The 25,686-nt window shown below is 35.5% G+C and overlaps 1 protein-coding gene across 4 annotated transcripts in view; it reads right to left on the minus strand.

Moving 5' to 3' along the window:
- Positions 1 to 3,283: 3,283 nt before the first annotated feature.
- The window catches only part of Cyb5r4 (cytochrome b5 reductase 4), a 101,177-nt gene continuing 78,774 nt past the window's right edge, over positions 3,284 to 25,686 (minus strand). For all 4 annotated transcript variants that reach the window (XM_021726039.3, XM_021726040.3, XM_040283036.2 and 1 more), the window contains 2 exons: positions 21,922 to 22,086; positions 3,284 to 18,214 (listed from right to left, as the gene is read on the minus strand). In XM_021726039.3, the coding sequence (XP_021581714.2) occupies positions 18,160 to 18,214; positions 21,922 to 22,086 (220 nt within the window). In that variant the 3' untranslated portion in view covers positions 3,284 to 18,159. The remainder of the gene's footprint in view (positions 18,215 to 21,921; positions 22,087 to 25,686) is intronic.

Genomic DNA, 25,686 nt, shown 5'->3' on the forward strand with positions numbered 1-25,686 from the left:
AGAAACTGCTTAATTAACTATAAAATGTAAAGCCAGATTGTACTGAATGTGGTTGCTGATAAACTCCAAATAGTTGGGATCTGCATTAGGGTTCTCTGGGGAAACAGAACCAGGGCAGGTGGGGAAGAGGGATCAGGAAAGGAGGAGTAGCAAGAAGGATCAATCTCACAGGGACTCCAAAACTGCACACCTGACCTTTCCAGGATCTTTAATTTGCTCTGCAGCCTGCCTCAACCCTGTCCATTAAAGTCATACTTTCTGACAAACGTCAGCTCAAATACTAACCCATACAAAATCTTTTTTTAATCTTCAGAATCTCAAACAACATCTCCTTCTTCTGTGTTTTCCAAAAGAATAGGTTTCCTAATACTTTAAAAATAATTTTCAGGTGAGGAGGGCCATCTCATTCCCACCAACTCATCTGTACCCCCAGCTACTCAGGAGGCTGGGGCAGGAGCATCACAAGTTCAAGGACAGCCTGGATGACTTAATTAGGCAAATTCTTGTAGCATCTATTTCCCTACCTGTCTCAATAAAAAAAAAAGAAGGAAAAGAAAGAAATCTGCTTCATAATCGATTTTATAATGTGTTATCTGCCTTCTACATACAAACACGTTGAACACAGGAGCATCTCTGCACCCTCACAGGACAGGTTCTCCTATATCCAATAGATTGGAGAAATAGAGAAGTGGAACAATTTCTCAAGGTCACTGAGAAGCATGAGCATAAATTTTACTTCAAAATAAACAGGCAAGTAATGATTCATCCTCCACATTTACTCTGTACTTGCCATCTGGGGTCATCTCATTCCCACCAACTCATGCTGCCTTGGCTCTGGCATCAAGAGAAGGAGCATAGAGGTATGTGATCACTTTATCAGCTCAGCCTGGATTTCTCTGACCATTGACTCTGCTTTTTCTTTGTTGTTGTTTTTTTTTTTTTTTTTTGCAACACTGGGGATTGAACCCAGGGCCTTATACACACTAGACAACTGCTATACCCTGTGCTTTCTTCAAACTGAGGCCCACTTAGTAGGCCAGAACTTCAAGGGTTAAGCTTTCTTCACCTCCCCTAATTCCTGCATGGATGAAAAGAGGTTTAGGAATTACTCAGAGCCAGTGTCTTGGGTAGGAGAAGATCTGGTATGAATTCTGAATGTTACAGTCACCAGCTCAGAAACTTAATTAGGCAAATTCTTGTAGCATCTATTTCCCTACCTGCATAGTGAGAATTACTAATACAGTGCAGCTCCTGGGATTCAGTGAGGAGCAATGAGATGCAGTGTGCAAGTGCTTTGCAACATTTGCTACATCTCAGTTCTTCCTGAGAGGGGGTCCCCACGGCTTAGTGCACCTCTCTGCCCCAGAAATATTTTGGCTGGGGTGCTTGGTCTTAATATACCAAAGCTTTCAACAAGGGCCAGATTTAGATCTTTATATAAACTGGTGTAAGTATAACATATAATAACACAGTGTTCTTTTATTTCTTAGGGCAATAGCTTTGAAGCTATTTTTGAAATAGGACAATTTTCAATAGAATGTTTAGGTTCCTTTTTGCTGCCCTTAAGCAGTTGGTGGGGTCAGCCTGCTGATAAGCCAGTATGGCCCCCATCCAGCTTTCATGTCCTAAATAGCCTGGCTTTTCCCTGGATGGATAAGCCCAGGACCTCATCCTCAATCATCTTGGTATTTCTACTCTCTTCAAGAAATGACAAAGTCAGAGAAAAGGTCACCAAAGGGCATGGTCTAGATAGAGTGAGAACTTTTTCCTCCATTCTTGAGCGCATGTGGGTGGGAACCCAGTTGGGTGGGAACAGATGGTTCCTACTCGGAGAAGCTCTGGTTGAGCAAGGGCACTGTTGCCCCTGTAGGTGAGGGTTGAGAGTTGGGGATGCATCTCCTGGGCTGGAAGGCACCACTGCTGTTCCAATTAAGAAAAGGTACGCTCCACCACTCATACTTCCTGGCCCCATCTGCCTCCTTCCTTGTGACTGGAGTATTTCAGTAGATGGCCCCATCAACCTCTTTGCTTTCTGGCCACAACTTCTTTCACCTGTCTATGACCATTCTGGAAGGACTTTCCATCCTCTTGATAACCTAAACTTTAATTCTTTCTGCAGGTACCCTGTTATAGTACTTAATGCTGATTCTGTCTCTGCCTTTTCAGAGCACGCTTTGCATATTTCTAATATAACATTTATTATTATGCACCATAATTGTTAGCTTACTTATTTGTATGAGGCATAAATTAGAAGCTTCTTAGTTAAAAATAGAGTTCACTACACCAAGAGACAGATCAAAGTGGGCTCAGAAGACATAAGAAATTCCTAGTCACCAAAAGGACCAAACTGGGTGACAATAATGTCATAAAAAATTCTGCAAAATATTACCATATCACTTGAGTGCTTGCAGATAATAGAGACAGAGAAACCCCTACCTTTGTGTGAGTCTTGGCTATATGTGGGTAGAGGCTCACCAGCAAAGTGGCAAATACTATAAGAACTCAGTCCATGTATTGTGATTTACAAATAAATGTTAAGAATCATTGCTGTATTATCTTCTTTTCCTGTGCCTGCCATGTTGTGGTTTAGCATTCATGAGCTCTTCAATAAATCATAGCATTTAAATAAGACAGAAAATCCTTTTCCTCTTACTGCTGAGGTTTCATAGATATTGGTTGTACAATTTAAAGAAAAATGTTTTCTGAAAATGCTCCCTTAGAACATACCTTGTAAGGCTTTCCAAATAGCTCAAAAGAAGATTTTTAAAACCTTTTCTTTAAAGAACTACTTGAGTCTTCAGAGGAAATGCCAGCATCAGTTCCTCATGGCTTAATCTCATTTCAAGGATAGCACACTTATTCCTCTCAAGATGTACTCCTCAACCCAGGGAGGAGTCAAGTAAAGCTGCCACAGTTAGCAGAAAAGAAAGATAGGAGCAAAAGTTATTAAACTGAAGGCAAAATTACATTAGAGAAGATTGAAAAAATATAGACTTAGCCTTTAAAAGCCACAAATAAAAAAGCTAAAACTTTGAAATGACTGATGAGCAAGAATAAGAGTAAGAGAAATTGTAAATCCTAGAAATGAGAGTATAACCTTAACTGCAGATGTAGACGCCATGACAAAAATAGAATACTTTGAACATTTTTTTTTGTCAGTAAATTAGAAAAGTTAGATGGAAAAAAATGTTTTCTAGATAGACTGACTCTGAGGGGGAAAAAAATCACAGAACCAAGAAGAATCAATGTCTTAAACATTAAAGACAATCAATCCATCTGAAAATGGGTAGTAAAATGGTTTTATTAGTGAGGCAACAATTGTAGAAGGAACCAACATGGTTCCGACATGGAGGTATTGTACAATAAAATGGAAAAAGATGAAGAATTGTCCACTCTAAAATACATGGTATGTATTTGGTTATAACTTTTATATTTAAACCAGATTCGAATGATAACATTGAAAATAACATGCCAGTCTCATTTATGAACATTTAACAAAAAAACAATTAAGTAAAATATTAGCAAACAAAACTGAACATCAATAATAATAATCTGGACTTATCCCAAGAACTAGAATATAAGTTTAGAATAATCTATCAGTTTTAACTGTACATATTTTGCCTATTATCACATTAGCTGATTAAAAGAAAACAACCATAAGATCATCTCACAGGATGGGAAAAATACCTTTGTGCATTTTATTGGAAAGTTTGAATACAAGAAAATTTCCTCGATCTACAAATTTTTACACAACATAAAATCATAATCAATAAAATAGAATAAGAAAAACATGTTTGATAAAAACCAACATTATTGGCAGCTGGGGTTAGAGCTGCTCAGTGGTAGAATAACTTGCATAGCATGCTCAAGATCCTGGGTTCAATCAACACCACTAATAATTAAAAACTCTGCAAACCAGGAATAAAAACGAACATTCCTAAACACATACAATTTTCAAAATAGCAGGAAATAGCCTATTTAATGAGGAAACATTTGAAGCACTCTTTAAGAATTTAGAATGAAGTAAGCTCTTTCCACTATCACTCTTCTTGGTTTTACTTTTCATTTGCTTTTGGCTAATTTCAAGTACAGGAAGAAAAAAAGAGGAAAATATAGGTACAAGATTTTAAAGGAAGAAATTATACCATCATTTTTCAAAAACGGTATCACTATCTAAACAGAAAACACAAGAGAAAAATAGAACAAAAATTAGAATTAATAATTAAGGTTAAAATACACATTGGGCATCAATGTGCAAAATCAGTATGTCCCTACTTAACAAAACATACACATACATACAATTTTGAAACATATTATATTTAATAGTAACAAAATATAAGATACTAGAAATAAATCTAAGGAAAAAGTACATATCTTTATGAAAGAAATTATAAAACTTTTTTTACAAGATATGAAAGCAATTTTAGATAAGTGAACATATGTACCATGTTCAAGGATAATAGTATTTATTGAAAAGTGTTAGTTACCCTCCATAAGCTATAATGCCAATATAATTCACTTAAAAGCTCAATAGTATTTTTTCATGGAATTTGAAGATTTGTCTTAAAATCTATATAGAATGGAGAATAGACAAAACAATTGTGAACAACTTCAGGATGAGGATCTGCATTCTACTAGACATGCAGACTTTCCTAATGCTAAAAGAAATAAGCGATGAGTGCAGGGCCTGAGCCAGATAAAGAAACCTGAGAACAGAACAGAGAAGCCACATGTGGATAAATCATATATGAAAACCTGACATACGACAGAAGTAGCTTTGCAAATCAGAAAGGACAAACTAGTTCAGTGTTTCCACATTTTGTTTTACCAACAACCCATAGTGAGTGATTTTGTACTGCAATCCCAAACATACAGTCACATATACATATAACTAAAATAAGAATCAAGGGAAATCATCACTATTACCAAGCGCAATCCATTCTGGTGTATTCTATTCAGCCTCATTTGATTTTTTAAAAAATCCTTTTTTTATAATAACTATAGAGTTGTGACCTTCAATTTTTTAAAAAAATGCATAGTACAATAAGGGTTTTTTTTTTCTTTTGCTTCTGGAGATTGAACCCAGGTTTTGCACATATTGCACACTATCATCGAGCTACACCACCAGCCTACACTATGGTTCTCGATGAAGAGACCTTATGGTGGTGTGCTGGTATGTTGGATAACTAGTTCCCTGGGGTTGAAGAGGGAGTAGATTTGTAGTGTTTGCCCATTTTTGTAGTGTATTGACACCATGACTGATTAAAACTACAAATATTTTAACAATCAGCTCACAGAATTCCTCAAAATTTGATAGGATTCTCTTGAGCAGGTAGGAGGCAGCTCATACACATCACTGATGTAGGATAATTGGTTACCAGTGGAATAAATAATAATCAGACTTCTATGTCATACCATATGTAAAAATTAATTCCAGGTGAACTAAATCTCACAACGTGGAAAGCAAATTGAGATCTGAATGTGAAATATGAAAAACACAAGATGAACAGTTAAAAACAAAGCAAAACAAGCATGAGTATATCCTTTTGACTCCTGTTTAGGAGTGGATTTTAAAATTAAAAACAAATTACAAGGGAAATTATGATACCTTTGGATATATTAATTTTTTTCTGTGGTTTAAAGCATATAATTTTAAAAACAGAAAATAAACCACAGACCAGGATGAAATATTTGCCACTTCATATTTCAAATTTTTAAAGAAATTTTGTAGAAACAAATTAATAGGAAAAAGATAATAAATAAAAGCTAGATTAACTGCATGTACAATTAATTTATATCAAAAAATCTAAATGGCAAAAGGAAAAAGGAGGGAAAGAAAAGCAGATCGGCCTCACTTTTATCAGCTGTATCGACAAGGATTCAGCTGGAAAGCAGAGTTCAAACTCAGTCATTCAATGGAGGAAATTTAATGCAGATGCTTCAGAAACCCCAAAGGCAGGGCAACCAAGAGATATAACTTTGGGACCCTGTAGTCTGGAAAGAAAAGAGATGGAGAGATGGTGTTTTCAGAATCCAGAGGCTAGGGCTATCCAGTGGGCAATGGAGAAAAAGCCATCTTGCAAGAATAGGAGCCAGAACAGGGGATGTACCTCAGTAGCAGGGGCTATGGAGGAGATAACGCCCTGACAGGGATCTCACTTGAAACCCAACAGAGAGGGAATGCAAATTAAAGCTACAAGACAATTTCATAGCCACTAGATCTGTAAGCTTTTTGGAAGTCAAACAATAAAAAGCATTTTGAGGATATGGTTCCGGGAGAACTTGCATACATTGGTAATGAGAAGGTAAATAGACAATTGGTGAAAAAGGATTCTTTTTTCTCTAGTAAAAGATGCCCATACCTTTTGTGACCTAGAAATTCTACTACTAGGTATAAATTCCAGAGGAAATTCTTACATATATTCAGAAGGTGGCATGTGTAAGAATTATTACAATTTTGGGATGATAAAAAATGGAAACAATTTAAATGTTTATCAATTTATTTTTTAGAAAACCTTATATAGCTGGGGATGTAACTTAGTGGTATAATGCTTGTCTAGCATGTGTAAGGCCCTGCATTCAATCTCCAGAACTGAAAAAAAGGAAAAAAGTTATATGTTCATACAGTAATGGAATACTAACTATATCACTGTTAAAATAAATGAACATAGATTAATCCCCTATGTCATGCAATTAAAACAAAGCAAGTAGTAGAAGATCATATATAATATCACCCCTAAAAATTTAAAAACATAAAAGACTTCTGTATCTTGTGTGGGGATGTTGCAATATGTGGGGATATGTAATATGTACATGAAGTGAGAATAAAAAGATGTAGAAATGATAAACATCAAAGCAGTAGTAACCCTGGGAATGGTTTAGAGGGAAGAGGGATCCTGGAGGTCTCCACAGGAGTTTTCAGCAATATTTTAAATGCTTTATTTCTCATTATGGATTGACATTACTTCTTGCTCATGCATTTTTCTCTCTCTACCACTTTGTAGTCTGATACAGTTGATTTTTATTAAAAAGATAAGGAAGGATTTGCATCAAATTATTATTCAAATAAAAATATCAATCCTACTGTTAAAACCCTGAAATATATTTATAAGAACTCATATAGTTGTTGTAAGAGGTAGCAATCATTTATAAATTGTCTTTTAATCATTCCATGTTTTTGAATGTACAAATAATGTATTTGTATAACACATGATTGTAATATATTCTGAATGTATTTTTCTGAACATAGCATCTTTGTTTCATCGAACATATAAAAGCTGAACAGTAGTATTAATAGGTAATATTTATCAAGCATTCACTCTGCAGGTACTAATCATCCTCAACCCACATAAGAGAAAAACAGGACACCCAAAGATTAAGTCAATTTTCCATAATCACATAGCTAATTAGGGCAGAGCTGGGGCCCTCTCTAAACTCTCTTTTGTTCCCCCCAGAATAGCCCTTACTTTTCTGTCTCACTTCTACTTGATGTATACACGAGTACAGATAAAATGAAAGTGCTCTGACAGTATCTGGACTTGACCATGATATGGAGCTCTCTAATTTCATAGATTGGGTATAAGTTAAGAGAGCATCCTAGGGAGAAGTGAGGCCTCCCTGTCAGGACACCCGGCTCTGAGGTCCTGCTGCAGCTCTTCTTGGTGGTTGTCTGACTCCAGGCGAGTCAATAAGGTAAACTGAATTCCAGTTCTGGCTCCTCCACTTTCTAAATTGTGATTTAGCCTCTTTGAGCCCCATCAGCAAAAGAGATAGTAATACCTACCTCGTCCGGTTTTCTTGGGGGGGAAATGAAGGCATGTAAAAAGCTCTTACACAGTGCCCCTCCACAACCACTCTGACACAATTACCACCCCCCACCCCCACCCCCTTAGCACCAGAGGTTCTGTCCTGTCCCCAACTCCACACTGTCATCTCTCCTTGAAATCAACTACAGCCAAAACATTTACACAGAATTTGGCAAACTCTACAAATAAAGTCTTTTTTTCCCTCTTTTTCTTTTTAAGGGTGTATTGCTAAGCATTCTCCAGCATGACACTGAAGGACTGTGGAAGCTGCTTTGCTAGTTTAAAATTATTATATAAATATGAACCTATTATTTAACATTTCATGAAAGATGAGTACGAAACTAGAACCTTTAGAAGTGAAAGCATCTTCCCCCAAGATTATTGCTCTACATCTTACAAAAAACCTTGTATACAAATTTTAGGCCTTTCTCAGAAGCCCAAGCTTGTATATTGGGACTTGAGGTAACTGTAGGTTTTTTTGTTGGTTTGTTTGTTGACTTTTGCGGTGCTGGGGATCAAACCTATGACCTCACCACTGAGCTCCAACCCCAGCCCAGGAATTAGTAGTTCTTCTAGAAATTGAGTCACAGTGGGACAGAGCTCTGGATTTCATTACTGAGGAAGCCAATGATATTTTCTCCCATTACTGTGGAATCTGGGTTGTATGCTTTTTGAAACTACCTTGGGCATAGAGGACCCTGCTTTTTGTTTCCTTTCCTTAACAGGGTAAGGGAGAGTACAGCTTCTTCTAATCATATAATTGTGCAGAGTGTAAGAAAAATAAAAAGAGACACAGAGACAAGCAAAGTTTCTACTTGCAAGTTTGAAATAATAAATTCAAGATTTTAAAATATGAGAAGTGTACATATTAATACACACCATACATAACATATGGAATGTAATAGTGAAAACCTGGGAGCACTGTAATGATTTTCCGCGATTTTATTCTCCAAGGATGTGGCTAAACTGTTCTGAAAATTGCTGTTACAATTCTTGTATAATAAAATATTTAATTCACTGAGCAAGTGGGGAAATTTTATCATAACAAACACCAGAACGAATTTACTGACAACTTCAGAAGTTTTTCCTTTAGGCATGTTTAAGGAGCAATTGCAGAGTACAAATAACTGCTTTTCTCAGCATGCTTTAAATGACAGGAAATAGAATTGTGCTGAAATATGCACAGGCTGCCTTTACAATCACTACTCGAGAAACACTCCCCTCGCTGTTCTAATCACCATAGGCTAAGATGGCTAATTAGAAAATCCTAAGTCAGAACATAGGCTCTTTGAATAGAGAAAGTTGCCAGCTCATTTTTAGATTTGCCTCCCAGTGCCCAATTGCTGCAAAGCAAGGTCAGAATAATACAACTAGTGGTTTGTCCTCTAACATAGCTACGCTTATACAATTAGTATGGTCTTTATTTGCCTTCATGACTACAGATTTATGATTTTGATTATTTAATGTGTGATTTATTGACCAAAGTTGAAAGTGTCTCATGGTCCTGCTTTTCATTAGCTGCCTCACAGGCCTAAGCCCTCTAATATCCTTCTGTTCTGCCACTAGAGATCTTTTCCCTGAATGTCACTTGCCCACCAATTCCACAGTTGCTGCCTGTATTATTCTTTATTTTATATCTTCATTTTGAACAAATCTAAATTGACTTACATCTCTAAGATTATTCTTTCCCTATGCACTAATAACAGTGAAGCACACAAATGATTTGCTGTTATAAGTTAAAGAAAATATTCATAGAGGGGGAGTGATATTGGTTAAATTATATTGTTATATTGTGTGCATATCTGACTATGTAACAAGAAATCTCACCATTATGTACAACTATAAGGCACCAATAATAAATGTAGAAAAAATATTCACAAACTACATCTGACAAAGGGCTTGTATCTGGGATATATAAAGAACCCTTAAAACTCAATAATATAAAGAGACATAACCCAACTAAAAATAGGCAAAAGATTTAAACAGACAACTTATGAAAGATAATACACCAATAGCCAGTAAGCACACTATAATACGTTCCATTTTAGACATCAGAGAGGTGCAAATTAAAACCACAATGAGGTACCATTATTCACTGTATTTAAAAGATTACTAGTTCAAAATGGATAAGGACATGGAATATTGAAATCCTCTCAGGAAGCAGGAGGGAATGCAAAAATGGTATAACCAGTTCAGGGAGAAAAAAAAAAGCAGTTTCTTAAAAATTAAGCATACAGTTATCATACCATACTAATTACATTACTAATTATTTATCTAAGAGAAATGAAAACATATGTTCACACAAAGACTTGAATGTGAGTGTTCTTAGTAGTTTTAATCAGAATAGCCAAATATTGGAGGTAATGCAAACGTCTGCCACAAAAATGCCATTTGTGCGGTTCCAAGGGAACCCTAGGTGGAAAAATAAATCACAGTTCAGTGACACATTGAAACAGTACTAAACAATAAAAAGGAATGAACATGCCACAATATGGGCGAATCTTAAAAGCATGATGCAGAGCAAAAATAGCCCAACAAAATTGTGTACGTATTGGATTATCTCATTTATATCCAACTATAGTCATGAAAAATCTATCTAGAGTACCTCAAAGTAGATCCACAGTTGTCTGGGGCCAGGTAGGGAAGGAACCAATTGGTATAGACCACAGTGAACTTTTTGGTGGTGGAAATGTTCTATATCTCAATGTGGGAGATACAGACATTTGTCAAATTCATCAAAATATACAATTAAAATAAATGCATTTTATTATATGTAAACTATACCACAATAAAATTGCTTAAAACTGATAGTTCCCCATTACATTTAAATTAAAACTGAAGCTCTTTACCATGAGCTCACTATGTGTCTCTCTCCAGCTGCACCTCCCTCCACTCTTCCTCTTGCTTCATTTAAGGACAGATTATCAATTTCTCTTACAGACTTTAACCTGCATATGAAAAATTTGGTAAATCCTGCTATCAAAGGAATCTTTCTTTTCCAAAAATGTCATGCTGAGAACATATCAGAAGGAAAGTATCTCAAGTAAAGATAAGTATTTCAATTTGTAAAGGGCATGCAAAATAGTTTTGCTTTAAAAATACATTCTTTATAATGAAAATAAATTTTATTTTCTCATTTGTAAAGGAAGCCAAGAGGAACCCTAGGTGGAAAAAATTATGGGCAGACTTAACTCTTTGATAGCTTCCATTTCATCTGTGGGTTGTCAGTAATGGGTCTCTGATGGATGTTGCCTCACTCTTCAATTGATCAAAATTATTATTGGCATGCACCTATTAAAAGTATAATCAAAAATATGAATTTGCAAATGTTTCATTGAAAATCCAATGTTTGGGGCAATAGTATTCAAACTATGGGTTGAAGCACTGCTAAAGAGATCAATGGTAGCATTTTATGGCTTGATATACTCTTAAGACTACAAACATGTACTGAGCATGTACTATACACAAGGCATAATGTTAGCTGTAGTATAAATGCAAAGATAAATATGCAACTAGGTTGGTGACTGAGATTACGGATTTGGACCCAGACAAAACTGAGTCCTGGCACTTAATTGTATGATAGAAAACTATTATTAAAGCTGTAAGACTACAGAACGCTATTAGGAAATTTAGGTAACTGATAATGGGGATGAATTTGCTAATATGCATCAGATTTATCAGAAAACATACTCTTCTGTGCATTTAATCATGTATTTTGTGGTTTCAATTGCAGAAACTTGCAATTTTATCCTTATTTTATTCAAATGGGGGTACTGTAGTTTTTGCTTCTCTCCTCAAAACAACTTTTTCTGCAAAGGTTCTCATGTATCCAAATGGAAAGTTCAAGTTCCTGATTATAACTGAATCCATCTTTAAAAGCAAGACAATCTTTAACAGTTACTAGATGAGGAAATGCAATTTTCTAAAGCAACATCGATTATATTATGATTAAAAGACCAACAAAATGTTACTCTCCATTTAAAAAAGAAGACTCACATTTATAGAGGTTCTTATAACAGTCTTTAAAGTATATCTCTCTGTTCATTTGAAGCCCTTGTTTTCCTTGCCAAGCTTTCCAAATGACAGTACCTCTTTGTGGGGTTAATCCATAGAAAAAAAGAACAAGGCACTTGCCATTTATGTTAGTGACCTAACCAGGACTCGAAGGCTGGGGTCTTGAGAGAAGCCCAGTTTTCTCAGGGCTCATTTCTATACTGTATGAGTGTTGATTAAGGCTACATCTTGTTGACATATATTGCACATAAGCTGAAATTACCAGTTTGACTTCTGTTTCATGCTGAGCACTCTGCCCTTGGCAAGTAGCTAATTACCACAAAGAAGGCAAAAAGAAACGTATTTAGAGAAGAGCGATGTGGTCGTTAAGCTGAGTATTGATTTATCATGTTTGGCTGTAAAGGTGCTAAATGAAGTAATTTAGGAAGGCCTTCACCTAAACATTTGGGGAGTTGAGGAGGTCTGAAATGACCTCACATTCTAAGGAGATTTTCCCTATCTTGGATTTTAAAAGTTTACTTAGTTTTGAATGAGAAGCAATTAGTTCAGATCTGGTACTTATCAATATGTGGTATGCGAACTGACTTTGGCTCTATTCTTTGCTTGTTTTAGGGTTGATTTAATGCCTTCTCAGATCAATCCATGCAGCACTCATGTATACAACTCCTAATCAATTCCCAGTGTTTACTTGTTTTTTTAGTTTAGCATAGATTATCAAACCCAGTTCTTAGACACTCCAAAAAATGCATGAACACTGGAAGTCCAAAGATGCACTGCCAAACAACCCTTACCTAAGGCAGTCACACCTTCCCAGATGAACCTGGCCACTGCTAATCTCCTCCTGGTTCATATACAATTTGGGGGGTGAGGCAAGGGAGGAGTTAACACTTGTGTAGAATGAATTACTAAAGGATAAGAGACAAACAGACCTGCGATTGTCCTCAAAAATAAGTCTCATAAAAAAGAACTGGCAAGTTTTTCTCCTTGGAAAAGATCTTGGTTTGGACCAGAATTATGGACCCTTGATTGCATCTTATAGTTGGTTCTCTTGGTTCTTTAGTGAAAATTCTTCTCAAAGTCTAATAACAGTTTGACTGACATAGCTTATTTTAATCCACCTCACCACAAAGGTTTTTTTTCCATATTTTTTTAGTTGTCAATGGACCTTTATTTATTTATATGTCATGCTGAGACTCGAACCCAGTGCCTCACACATGCTAGGCAAGCACTCTACAACTGAGCCACAACCCCAGTTCCACCACAAAGATTTTTTAAAGGGGAAATACAAGAGGATGAAGACCAGATGACATTCTATTTTTCCCCCCTGTGGTGCTGGGGCTTGAACCCAGGGCCTTCTGTATGTGAGGCAAGCACTCTACCAACTGAACTATATCCCCAGCCCCTCTATTGATTTTTAATTATGCATTTGCTTTATTTCACATCTTCAGAGTAACAACATGAACACAAACACTGCCAATATTGTTGAAACAGTTGAAACATTTTGTACATTCTCCTCATTTTTAGGTTTTATCTCCATGTAAGAGCACATGCTCCCTTTCATTTTAAAGTCTCATTTAGTTTAAGTTCTACAGGTTTAATGTTTATCACCACTTTATCCGTGTCTCCTTAGTCTTTCAGGTTGTCTGCATCCTGTTCTTTCATAGATTACTTAGGAAGGACTTTTTAAAACAATGTTTCATCAATTCTTGCATTCAATAATATTTTATGCCTTTATGTTCAAAAGCATTAAAAATAAATAAATAACAAAATCTTTGGCTCAGATTTTTTTTCTTGAGCATCTCAAATACATTATAAAATCTTCTTACAGGATAAGGCAATGCCATTTAAAAGTCTAGTTATAATCTAAATTTTTTTGTTTTTTAAAAAGTCATATTCATGACTTTTTGTTTCTATTTTTATCTCAATGACTAAAGGCTTTTAAGTTTTAGTAATTTTACTAAAATTTATTTTGATGTTAGTCATTGAGAGTAGATACTCAACGTGCTTTTCCAACATTCATTTTTGTTTGTTTGTTAATGTTAGGAAGATTTTTCTTGGAGTACATAGTTTTTAGTACTTACTAATCTTCCCTTAGTTTAATTTTCACCTTTAGGACTACTATTATTCATATTTTGATATTCTTTACCTTTCATATTTATCATACCCTCTGAGATCCTTTTTAATATACTTTTTAAGATTTACATCCTTGGGCTGGTATTGTGGCTCAGTGGTAGAGTACTGGCCTAGCATGTGTGAGGTCCTGGATTCGAACCTTAGCACCATATAAAAATAAACAGATAAAATAAAGATGTTGTGTCCAACTACAACTAAGAATAAATATTTTTTTAAAAAAGATTTACATCCTTTTCAGGTTATAAAATTTGTTTGCTTTTGTGTTTTTAAATGGTCTTAATATTTTAAAATATTCTTTTATATTTTGAAATATAGTTTACATACCAATTTCCCCCTTACAGTATACAACTCATTATATGTTTAATATATTCACAAGTATGTGCAGCCACAACCACACTTCACTTTAAAACATTTTTATCACTTCAAAAGGAAAAATCCATACCCTTTTGCTATCATACTACTCCCCATGGTTCCCTACTCCTTTATTTCATAAGCAACCACTAATTACTTTCTACCTCTATAGATTTCCCTTTCTAGACATTTTATATGAATGAATCCTATGTATGATATTTTGTAACTGGCATCTTTTACTCAGAATGTTTTCAAGGTTCATTCATGATGTATCATGTACCTGTACTCTATTCCTTTTTATAACCAAATAACGTTCCATTGTATGAATATATCACATTTTGTTTTTTTGTTCATTCACGGGTAAACATTTGGGTTCTTGCCTCTTTTCAGCTTTATGAATAATGCTGTACCCAAGATACAACCTCTATTTCATGAAAGGAAGCTGTGCAAAGATGAGAATTCTAACCAGCAAAGATAATGTGGTTTTGAAGTAGATAGATTACTCTGGCATTCTATTTTGAGCTCAGCCAAACTCGTAATCCTGGTTGAATGTGACTTCACTATAGTTTAAGCTGAAAGATACCAAGAAATGATGAATAGTTGAATTTCACTTTTCTTTTATAACTCATTAGCCACAAATTCTAAGGAATGTAAACCATACTGAATCTGGTCATCTGCTCAAAGATGGTCTGTAAATATAAACAGACTCAGCCTCAAATTGGTTCAGGACAAGCTTAGGCAGCTGAGAGGATGGATCATAATAGTGGTTATAGTCAGGCCTTTGCCAGTATAAGGATGTTTGAGTATCCTGGGGTGTAATAGCTCCTGTCATACTCTATCACATCAAGATGAAAATTGAGGATTCATAATGACATCTAGACAAAATACATTGTGCCTTGATCAAATTTCTGTTTACTTTATAGACTGTGATATACAAAATGGCCCCCTAAAGATTTGAATGTCCTTTAAATATGTTATGTTACATGGCAAAAGGGACTTTGAAGCTGTAATTAAGATTACAGATCTTAAAGCAGGGTGATTACCTTGTATATCTGGGTAAGATCAATCTAACCACATGACAGCTATGACAACAAAGATGAGACAGAAGGAAAATTCAGAGATCTTTAAAGCACAAAGGGACTTGATTTACCAGTGAAGAAAGGGGCCACCAGAAAGCTTGAGAAGAAATCTGGGTAGCTTCCACAAGCAAAGACTGGCCCCAGATGACAGCCAGCAAGGAAATGGGGGAGTTCAGTCCTACAAATGCAAGAAGTCAATTCCACCAACCACTTGACTGAGGCTTGAAGAACAGTCTTTCCCAGAGCTGCTAGATAAGAGTCCAGCCTATCTGACATCTTGACTTCAGGCTTGCAAGGCCTTCTACTGAAGACCCAGTTGAGAAATGAGCGCTAATAAATAGGTATTATTTGGGCTGGGGTTGTGACTTTGCGATAGAGTGCTTGCCTTGCATTCATGAGGCCCTGTGTTTGATCCTCAGCACAACATAAAAAAATAGATAAAGATATTGTGCTCATCTACAACTTAAAAAATGGATATTATTTCAAGTCACTAAGTCTGTGGCAACTTATTGTGGCAGTAATAAAAATTTAATACATCAACATATTTTTAAAGAAAGCAAGCAGAATCTTCAAGCAATAGGACTTTGATCAGGATTCTCTTTTCTCATTGCAAATATGTGATGTAGGAGTCTTTGAGTTCTTTGCTCAAGAACACAGTTATAAACTATAGTGCCATCTGTAAGAGTATATGGTTGAATTTAGTGAAAGACAAAGGCCCTGTTTTCCTCCAACTCCTTCTAGAACCCTAGAATGGAAAATGGATTTCAGGGATATCAAGACTGCAATAGGAAGACTAATTACCAGGCTATAGTGCTAATGCAGTTGAGGAATGACTGGGCAGGATTAGTTGGAAAGGGGTCATAGTGGAGAGGGAGACATTGATATTGATTATTAATGGTTATAGAAGAGCTAAGTAGGCAGATGGCTGAATTCATAAGTCAGAGTTCAAGAGGATATATAGACTTGGGAAAGGATAATCATAGTCAAGGTTCAGTTTGGGACATAGTGTGAGGGGCCTATGGAATATCCAGATGGTTTCAAGGAGCTAACTGAATATTAAAAATGAAGCTCAGCTGATTCTTAGATAAGACTCCAAATTGGGATCTACAAACATGTAAATTGATAAAATCACATGAATAGAGATTACACTTAAAAATATAATAAATGGAGAAATAAACAGAGATATACAATCAGAGAATAACAGAGAGGAAATTCTATTTAACTAGAAAAGGACTGGAGGAGAGAAAAAAGATTGTTAAAAAAATGAGAAAAATGTTGGCTAAGGTAAAGTTGATACATTACTAATGAGCTACAAAACAGCTAAAGAAGTGTACATGATATCCTTTAGAGGGAAAAAAGAAGACAGTAGGGAGGCAGGAAGCATGAGGAAGTTCCTGTTAGCCATCAGGGAGCACTGCCAGCTGGGGACAGGGGGATTCCTCTCTTGCTGAATGAGGATGAGGAGCTAGCTGGGGCGGGGGGGGGGCAGCACAGGAAAAAGTGTGTTAACTAGCCATCACACACAAGGAGCTTCAGAGCTGGGCAGTTGTAATTTCAGAAATGTTAAGATTGTTTTCTTCTTGAGTACATCATTCCTTTAGTGAAGATGTAGCTATTTACAAAATCATTTACAGGGAAATTGGAGACTCCTCCCACCTTCCATTTCTGTAAAAACATTGCTGCTTCATTAAGTAGTGAGAGTTTATGCAAGCAGTCACCTAGCTATTTATTAAGTTAGTTTAGGCAGCAGTCACCTAGCTATTCAACACAGTTTCCTCAAGAAAAAATTATAGTGACTTTTCTTGATGACCTTTGCTGAGTCCCAGTCTGCAAAAGGATTTAAAAAGGTTGGCCTCCATAGCAGGGAGAGAAAAGACTCCCAAACAATGATGCCCAGGAGAGCTCCCTGCTGAACTGCCAGCTGTGGAAAAGCAGCCAGCCAGGAAAGAACAGTTTAGGAAGAATATTCCTTCTTTCCAGCTGGTTTAGAATTAAAAATTTAATTCATTCCAAAGCACCTAGTGATGATTTTAGGCTATAGACTAGATGCTACACTGTTACTATCTTTTCTGATGTCTTTGGTCTTGCTTTAGAATCAAAATAGCTGTCAAGGTTCTCTTAAACTCTGTAACAAAGCTAACCCCACATAGGTGAGTGTCCCCAGTATCTTTACTGGTGCCTTCCAGAATTCCATTTAAGATATAAACCTGGTATTGTTGCATTCAACTACGTTTCTACAACAAGGATTAAAAAGTACTTAAGTATAATTTTATTCTACTGTGCATCAATGCCATATACAAACATAAAATTATTTGGATCACTTAATTTTTACAGCATTCCATGTTTTAATATTAATAACAAAGACATAAATGATCATTTCCTGAGTTAACAGTGCAATGTAAAATTTAATTTGTATTGCTAATAAGACATTTTATAGCATAGAAATGTGATCAAAGTGATCATTTACTTTATCATGTTCCAAAACACAAGTGCTTATTGTAGAACAGTGATACAGTTTCAATGGTAAAGGAATTTGTAAGGAATCCTGTTGTTGCCGTGACTGACTTTCCAGGTCAAGTATCAATAGTAAAATAAGTTATGTATAAAATAAAGCTGACAAATTACCTATACTGAAGGAACAGTTGATTTCATTTAAGAAACTGAAATCTGGATTCTAGTTAATCTTTTAATATATACAAAAAATGTTCTCTTAAAAAATTCTAAGTAATCACAAATTTAGATAAACTAATTGAGTAAAATACAATCACAACTCTTCATTATGCTGTAAAACTATGGATCTCATCTTTGGAAAAGTTAAGGTCATGCAGCAACCTGAAAAACAAATAAAAAAAAACACATGTTTCTTAGAGAAAATGTTTAAAAATAAGTAAGTTTATCATTACATCACAGTAGTTTTTCATTTTCTTAAAACATTTTTCATTTTCTTAAACTTTTTTTAAAACACAAATTATCACTTCTAAAAATACACAATAATTTCTAAATGTCATTAAATATCTAGTCAGTGTTCAAATTTTCAATTTTTCCATAAATGTCATGGTTTCTAAAATTGTTGTGAATGAGGATTCAATTACAACTTACTCACTGCAATTGACTAGTATATTCTGATATATAAGATCTCTTTCCTCCCCCAATTGTCCACCATGTCCTACAATCTGTGTTGGAAAAAAAAAATCAGAATTTTATTTCTTGAGTCTCCCATAGTCCTCATTTTGCTGCATTCCTTTCATATTCCTTAGTCACATGTATCTTATGTTGTTTTATTCTCCATAATTTAATACCTGAATCCAGAGGCCTGATCAGATACAGATTTATCTCTTTTTTTTGGTACTAGGTATTGAACCCAAGGGTGCTTTACCATTGAGCCACATCCCCAGCCTGTTTTTTTGAGACAGAGTCTTGCTAAGTTGTTTAGAGCCTTGTCATATTGCTGAGGCTTGGCCTTGAACTTGTGATCCTCCTGCCTCAGACTCCTAAGTGGCCAGGATTACAGGCATGTGCCACCATGCCCAGAAGTTTTAATTCTTTTTGGCAAAGTTTTTACAGTAGTATTTTTCCAGTCAGAGGCACATCACATATGATGCCTCTCTTATTGGATGCTGGCAATCATGGATAATCTCTGTATAGATCCATTAGTTCATTTAGGGCCCAAATTGGCAATATTCTACATCTATCATTTTTTCTTTATTAATCAGCTGAGGAATTATATAAAGAAAGACTTCTCACTTATTATGTTGCTATTCAGTAAAATGGCTCATGTAGGAAAAGCAGAATAAACACTTGGTTTTTCCCTTTATTCATCAGTTTTCAAAGTTGATTTCCCTGGCATTCTATTTTCATTTTACCTCATTGAACAGGAAAAGGCAGCATACTGCTAAAATATAATTCAACTTGGAAAACAGTAAAAATGGAGACTTAGAAATAGCTATTCAAATGCCACTGAAAATAACAGTCATTTATTTAATACTTAAAATATTATATACAGTTACTGTGCTAAGCACTTCACATTAAGTATCATTATTCATTCCTGTTTATAGGCAAGTGCACTAAAGCTTAGAAAGGGTAAGTAGCTGACCTGAGGACACCCAGTAAATGACTGCAAGATGACTATAAGTGGTAGGGCTAGAATTAAAACCTCACTGGCAGCTTCCAGAGCACACATATTCACATGAAGGCTCAGTACAGGACAGAAGTCCTGAAACAGCAGCCAATCCTCCCTCTATCTGAGCCATCCTACCTTTTGAGCCATGCATCCTGTCCCCTCCAACCTAAAGGGACTTCATTCTAGCCAAAACTGTACCCTTAAAGCGTCTACCCTCCTCCTTTCTCTGCTTGTAATACTATCCTATATTTCTTTTGATTGGCAACATCTTAGTCATCATTCAAAGCACAAGTCTTTTCTAATCATGCTGTGCCTGTCTCCCTAATACACGCCCCCCCTCCCAGGTAAAAGTAACTTCTCTCTCTGAATTTCCATACTTTGTTTTATCTCTAGTAAGAGTACTTGTGATATTCTGTGTCATATTTTAGTTATTAGTATATGCATTTGTTTCTACCACCAGATAGTGTGGGCTTTCAAAGTCATGACTGTTTTATTTGTATCTGTGATAAAGTGGTAGTTAGTGGATCAAAAGGTCATTATTGGCCAAGTAGTTATGAGCTGTTTTTGTGTATTTTTTACAAAAATAGGATTCTGAGTTTTTCTCTGTTATCATATCATAAAAATTAACAAATGTTCACCAAATATGCAGGATATGTTTGGGATGTTTATACAGTTGTCCCTTGGTACAGGAGGAGACTGGTTCTGGGAATCATGTGGATGCCAAAATTTATGGATGCTCAAGTCCTCTCTCTAAAAAAAATTTGCATCTGATGTAGTACATCCTCACATACACTTTAAATAATCTCTAAATTACTTGTAATATCTACTATACTATAACTGTTATATAAATAGTTTTCCAGTACAGATACAATGTTTTTCAAATATTTTTTGATCTATGATTGTTGGAATCTATGGATGTGGAACTCAAGGATATGGAAAGTCAACTACTTATAACCTATGTGGCAGAAATAAGATTAATTTTGGAAGGTCCTCGGAAGAGTATTTTAAAGAAACTTGTGTTACAGAACAAAAACCATGATATTATAAAAGACTCATGTCATTATCAATGAAAATAAAGGGACACATTACATGCATTAAGATGGTGAGGACAAGGAAATCAAAGAAATGAGTCATTAACTAAGAGTCACAAGGCTAGATGTTATGAATTGCAAGTACAGATTTGAATCAAGCTATATCTCAAAAGGCAACTCTATGCAGCATGGTCAAGGGTAAATAATATCAGGCATTCATTTGTAATGATTAATGACACTCCTGGGCTTTCTGGGAACACCAGGAGTATAATACTGAAAGATTAGCTGTGAAGCAAAACTCAGAAAAGAGAACTATACAGATGACAGTACATTTTTAAAATGCAAAAATACTAAGGTCATGACTACCCTCTATTTAATGCATATACACTGAGGCTCTGGTATGCAAGGAATTGTTTCTATATGTTGTCAGGAACCAAAATGAAGAAGACATGGTCCCAGCATTCCAAAAGCTCATCATTCATGGAGGGAGACAATGTAGTTCTACCAGGATGGCTATAAAAGAGATTCCTTCTCAGGCAGTCTTTCAATGCTGAAGGGTTTATGATTCCAATCATTTAAAAGTATCATTATACTGCAATCTGTGCTCATAGAGATACTTCTAAAATAATAGTGTCAATAAAGTAAAACAATGTAGTTCTAGCCTTTTTTCCTATTATATATACACCTTCATTGACAAGGATCAATTTTTTATAATTAAAATAAAAATAAAACCACAAGATAAAAAAATTATCTAGAAAATGTCAGGTTTAGTCATGTACTGAAAAGAAAAAGCAGGACATTTATGGCAGTCATATTTCAAAATCATCTAGAAACCCAACGGTGGCTGCATTCAACCAAATATTTTATAGTGCCATTTTAGAAATAAATCATATCAAGGTGAATTTTAAATAAGATGGCACCCCATTGAGTATTCATTATCTTCAATTCAACTACTAGTCTTGCCTTTTATATGTTCTAATTTCTTTGGGTCTAATTGCCTGGTTTTCAATCACTCTTTTTGTTATTTACTAGCTTTTACCCAGTTGCAGAGAATGAAGACTGAAAGCCTCAATGAGACAAACTGCTTAATAATTACTATTTATATTACAAAGCTTTGGTGGAAGTAGAGGCATACTGTCAGCCACTGGCAGAGAACACCAGGTGGCAGCTGTGTCTTACTTCTGTGTTCATATCTAACACTACACATGATCCTGGCCTCCAACCCTTCACTCATGGGAAGACTGAAAACTTCGTTGTTTTTCTAAGCCATAAAAACAGGTTATTAAAGTGTAGATTCATATGAGCAGAAGGAACTGAAAGACTAGCTGAATGACTGCTTTTCAGGCAAGATTTTCATTTCCGGGTTTTCCCACCACACTGCTACTCACTTTATTCCTTGTTCTGTAAATGGTGTTGGTCCACAGATGCAAAGAAGGACTTTGGATTTTTCTGAACTTTTATTCAAAAATTCAGAAAGAAGAGCTGGTGAAATGTGTCCCTGTTTGCCCTTCCATTCAGAAGTAGGGGCTGAGAGAACATATTCAACATCAAATCTAGGGGAAATAAACAATTTTTAAAAGTCCATTATTTTAAACATATTATTAGCATGTTTTAAGTTCAATAAAACACCTCCTCAAAAGAAAAACTGAATGTATCAAGAATGTTACATAGGTAAATCTATATTTAGTAAGGATTAGCTTTTCCTAAAGATAAAGAAAGTAATTTGGCATTTTAAAAAAATCATTAGAAATAGAACTCCAAGGGATCTCAGAGATCCTCATACCTCTGTTAATAATCTGCTTGCAAAAATCACAATACAGAACAATTTCCAGTGATGTGTATTTTAATCTCTGGCTCATTTCTCTTGGATGATTTCTAGACTAAGAATCCCATTTGACTTTTACTGTTGCTGTCTCAAAGTCCATCAGCTTGTTATCTCCCTGCTGCACACCTGATATAATTCTGTGAATGGCATCAGTTCACATGGTTACACAAGCTAAAAACCTGGGTTTTATTCTGGGAACCACTCTTTACCTCATCCTCTACACTCAATTTCTTCATCAAGTCCTCGCTCCTAACCCTCTACCTACTTTTCTCCATTCTCACTGCCATCATGTGGCTTGTTCTGTCTTCTGTTCTTAGCTCAGGTATCATGCCCATAGGGAAGTGCTGTGGCCCCACCAGTCTAGGGTCCTGTATTATACAGGCTATGGAAATGTATGAAAATGTTTTTCTTTTTTTCATAGCCCTTACTTCAGGTTATAAGTATGAGCTTACTTAACAAGATTACTATTTCCATGTCTACCTTCTCTGTTGTGTCATTAACTACAGAAGAGCAGGATCTGTGCTTGCTTTGTCGATCACTATATCCTTACTAGCCCCAAAATAGGAGCACTTAAATGCTATGTAATGGAACAGATGAAAGCAAAAGAAAGGGTATAGAATTAAAATGGGAAAGAACATCAAACCAAGTCTCAAAATATAATTTCTGACCATATCTTACCTAAGCTTTAAGTAAACCGATGGTTAAAAGCTATAGTAAATTCAAAATTTTATATTGTACCCATTCTGATATCTCTATTTTAGTAATCACAGTTAATTCTTCTATTTTCAATAGCATCAAATAAAATGCATTTCTACATATTCTAGTTAGTAACTGAGATACTTCTGAAGAATAGTTGAAATTGGTTCTGTTAATATACACTTAAGAAAAAGTTGAAGTGAATAGCTTCATATGAGGGAACAAGGAAACCAAATATGAGAAGAGAAAAAAACATGGCTGGCATCACTGCCTTCACATCACTGTGCCTCAACTGGGTTAGGGTTTCCAGGAAGTGATCATCCTGGCCTAAGCAGTAGACCAAACAAGAGTGCCAGCAGGGGGATAGAGAAATAGTACAGCTCTGTGTACAGATCCCAGACTCTTGGTTTTATGGACCCATCTGTGCAATGAGATGGGAAACTACATAATCTCTTACGATCCTAACAATCTATGCTTTTTAAAAATTTTTTTTTAGTTGTTGATGGATCTTTATTTTATTCATTTATTTATATGTGGTGCTGAGAAGTAAACCCAGTGCTTCACACATGCAAGGCAAGTGCTCTACCACTGAGCCATTACGCCAACCTCACCCCATTTTTTAATACTCTATAAACACCTACAGAATTATATTTTAGTTCTTACCTTCAAGGTTCCTCATTTAGTATTAGCAGAAATTTAAATCCACCTTACACAAAACAGCCTCATCAAACATATGATGGACATCTCCAATCTGAATACCTAAAACCCCAAATGTTTCAAAGTCCAAAACTTTTTGAGCCCCAACATGATCCTCTCAAAAGTTTCATATTTTGGAGTATTTCAAATTTCAGATTTTCAGATTAGAGATGCTCAACCAGTAAGTCTATGCAAATATTCCCAAATCTGAAAATCTCCACAATCTGGTCCAAGCATTTTGATAACTTGATACTTAACCTATAATTTCTTTCACTAGCCTATATTTTCCTTCCTGGAACTTAAAAAAAGATAATGTTACATAATTTCAGAAAGTATATTTGCTTACTGCTCCATAAGAGCAGAGTCACTGTCTGCCTTGTTCAATACTACACACAGGTCTAGCTCAATATAAGTGCACAGAAACTATTCATCAAGTGAATGAAGGAATTGATTTATAAAATACTCTCTAAAAATAAAATCTGTGCTTGGAAAAACAACACCATGTGCTGTCATCTATGAAATTATATATGTAAATGTGTATGATTTAATAAGTGCATTTTTCTGGGAAGAAGATTCATAATATTTCAACAGATTATCAAAGGGGACCCAATAGCAACTGAAGAACTACTGTCTTCCAATTCTAGACATTTGAGTAAAAAATGGAAAGTACCCTGTTTAATTAAAAGATCAAAAAGTAACAGATGTTCTTCTTTGGTTCCATTTCCAATGAACCTATCATTGGAATAAAATTGCTAAAATATATAAACGAATGCCAAAGTCCCTGTAATCTGTAATAAGTAGCTATTCATAATTTTCCTTTATTAAGATGCTTGCAAAAAAAATCTAATTAGAGGCATATTTTCTAAAGACATGAACTAGATGATGATAAATAACAGATATTTATATAAACACATAAATAAAATAAACTTCTTGTGTATATTGTATTTATTCACACAATGGTCCCATTTTACGCACATAATGGAAAAAGTGAACAGACAGCATGGTAAGATTTAAGGATTATTGGAGGCTACTATCCTGCTTAACCGTCACAGGAAAGTAACAGTGCTCAAATTGAAGCAGAAACAATTCTAAGTTAAGATCAAGATTTCTTTTTTTTTCCTTCTTCTACAGTTTTTTTTTTTTTGGTTGTTCAAAACATTACAAAGCTCATGACATATCATCTTCCATACATTTGATTCAAGTGGGTTATGAACTCCCATTTTTTACCCCAAATACAAGTTGCAGAATCACATCGTGTGGTAAGCCATCCTGACACGTGACTGGGCGGCTCCCGTTAAGGGTCTGAGGCGTTCTGGCTGTGTCGGAACTTGCCTGGCCCTTTCCTGATGAGAGAACCCATCTGTGTGGGGGTGTGCCTGACCACTGACCCCGGGGACCCAATCACTGACCCTGACCTTGGAGTGCAGTCCCCCCTCAACCTTCATTGGATGGAATTCTCCCCTGAATCTCTTGTTCCCCAATAAAAAGCTACTCCCACGCGTGTTCAAACTCACTCTCTCTTGCTAGCCCTGAGTAATCCTTGCTGCCAAGATTTCTTTAATAAAAGATTTCTTATAACATATCAAGATACAGATTGTGCCTGTGGAATCCTCTGTCCTGGATTTTTCTGAATGAGGGCCAACCTGCGATCTTAAACAATTACAATACTGAGTTGCTAGACGCATGAATGAGTAAACATCCTGAAACTCCCTGTATGCCCTATGATTTCAAAAGAGCCAGAGAGGACCAGGACTCTTGAAATAAATTCAGATTACTATAAAATGCAAAACATCATAGAGGGAGAGAGGGAGATAGAGATAGAAAGAACAGGCTTGTTCTGATGAATGCCTATGAGGTCTAAAATGTCAATGAAAGCAAATAAGCTTGCTAGAAATTTTTATTTTAAATTAGACTGATGGTTACCTGAGATAAAACA

The sequence above is a fragment of the Ictidomys tridecemlineatus genome, chromosome 8 (genome assembly GCF_052094955.1).
Source record: "Ictidomys tridecemlineatus isolate mIctTri1 chromosome 8, mIctTri1.hap1, whole genome shotgun sequence".
Classification (NCBI taxonomy): domain Eukaryota; kingdom Metazoa; phylum Chordata; class Mammalia; order Rodentia; family Sciuridae; genus Ictidomys; species Ictidomys tridecemlineatus.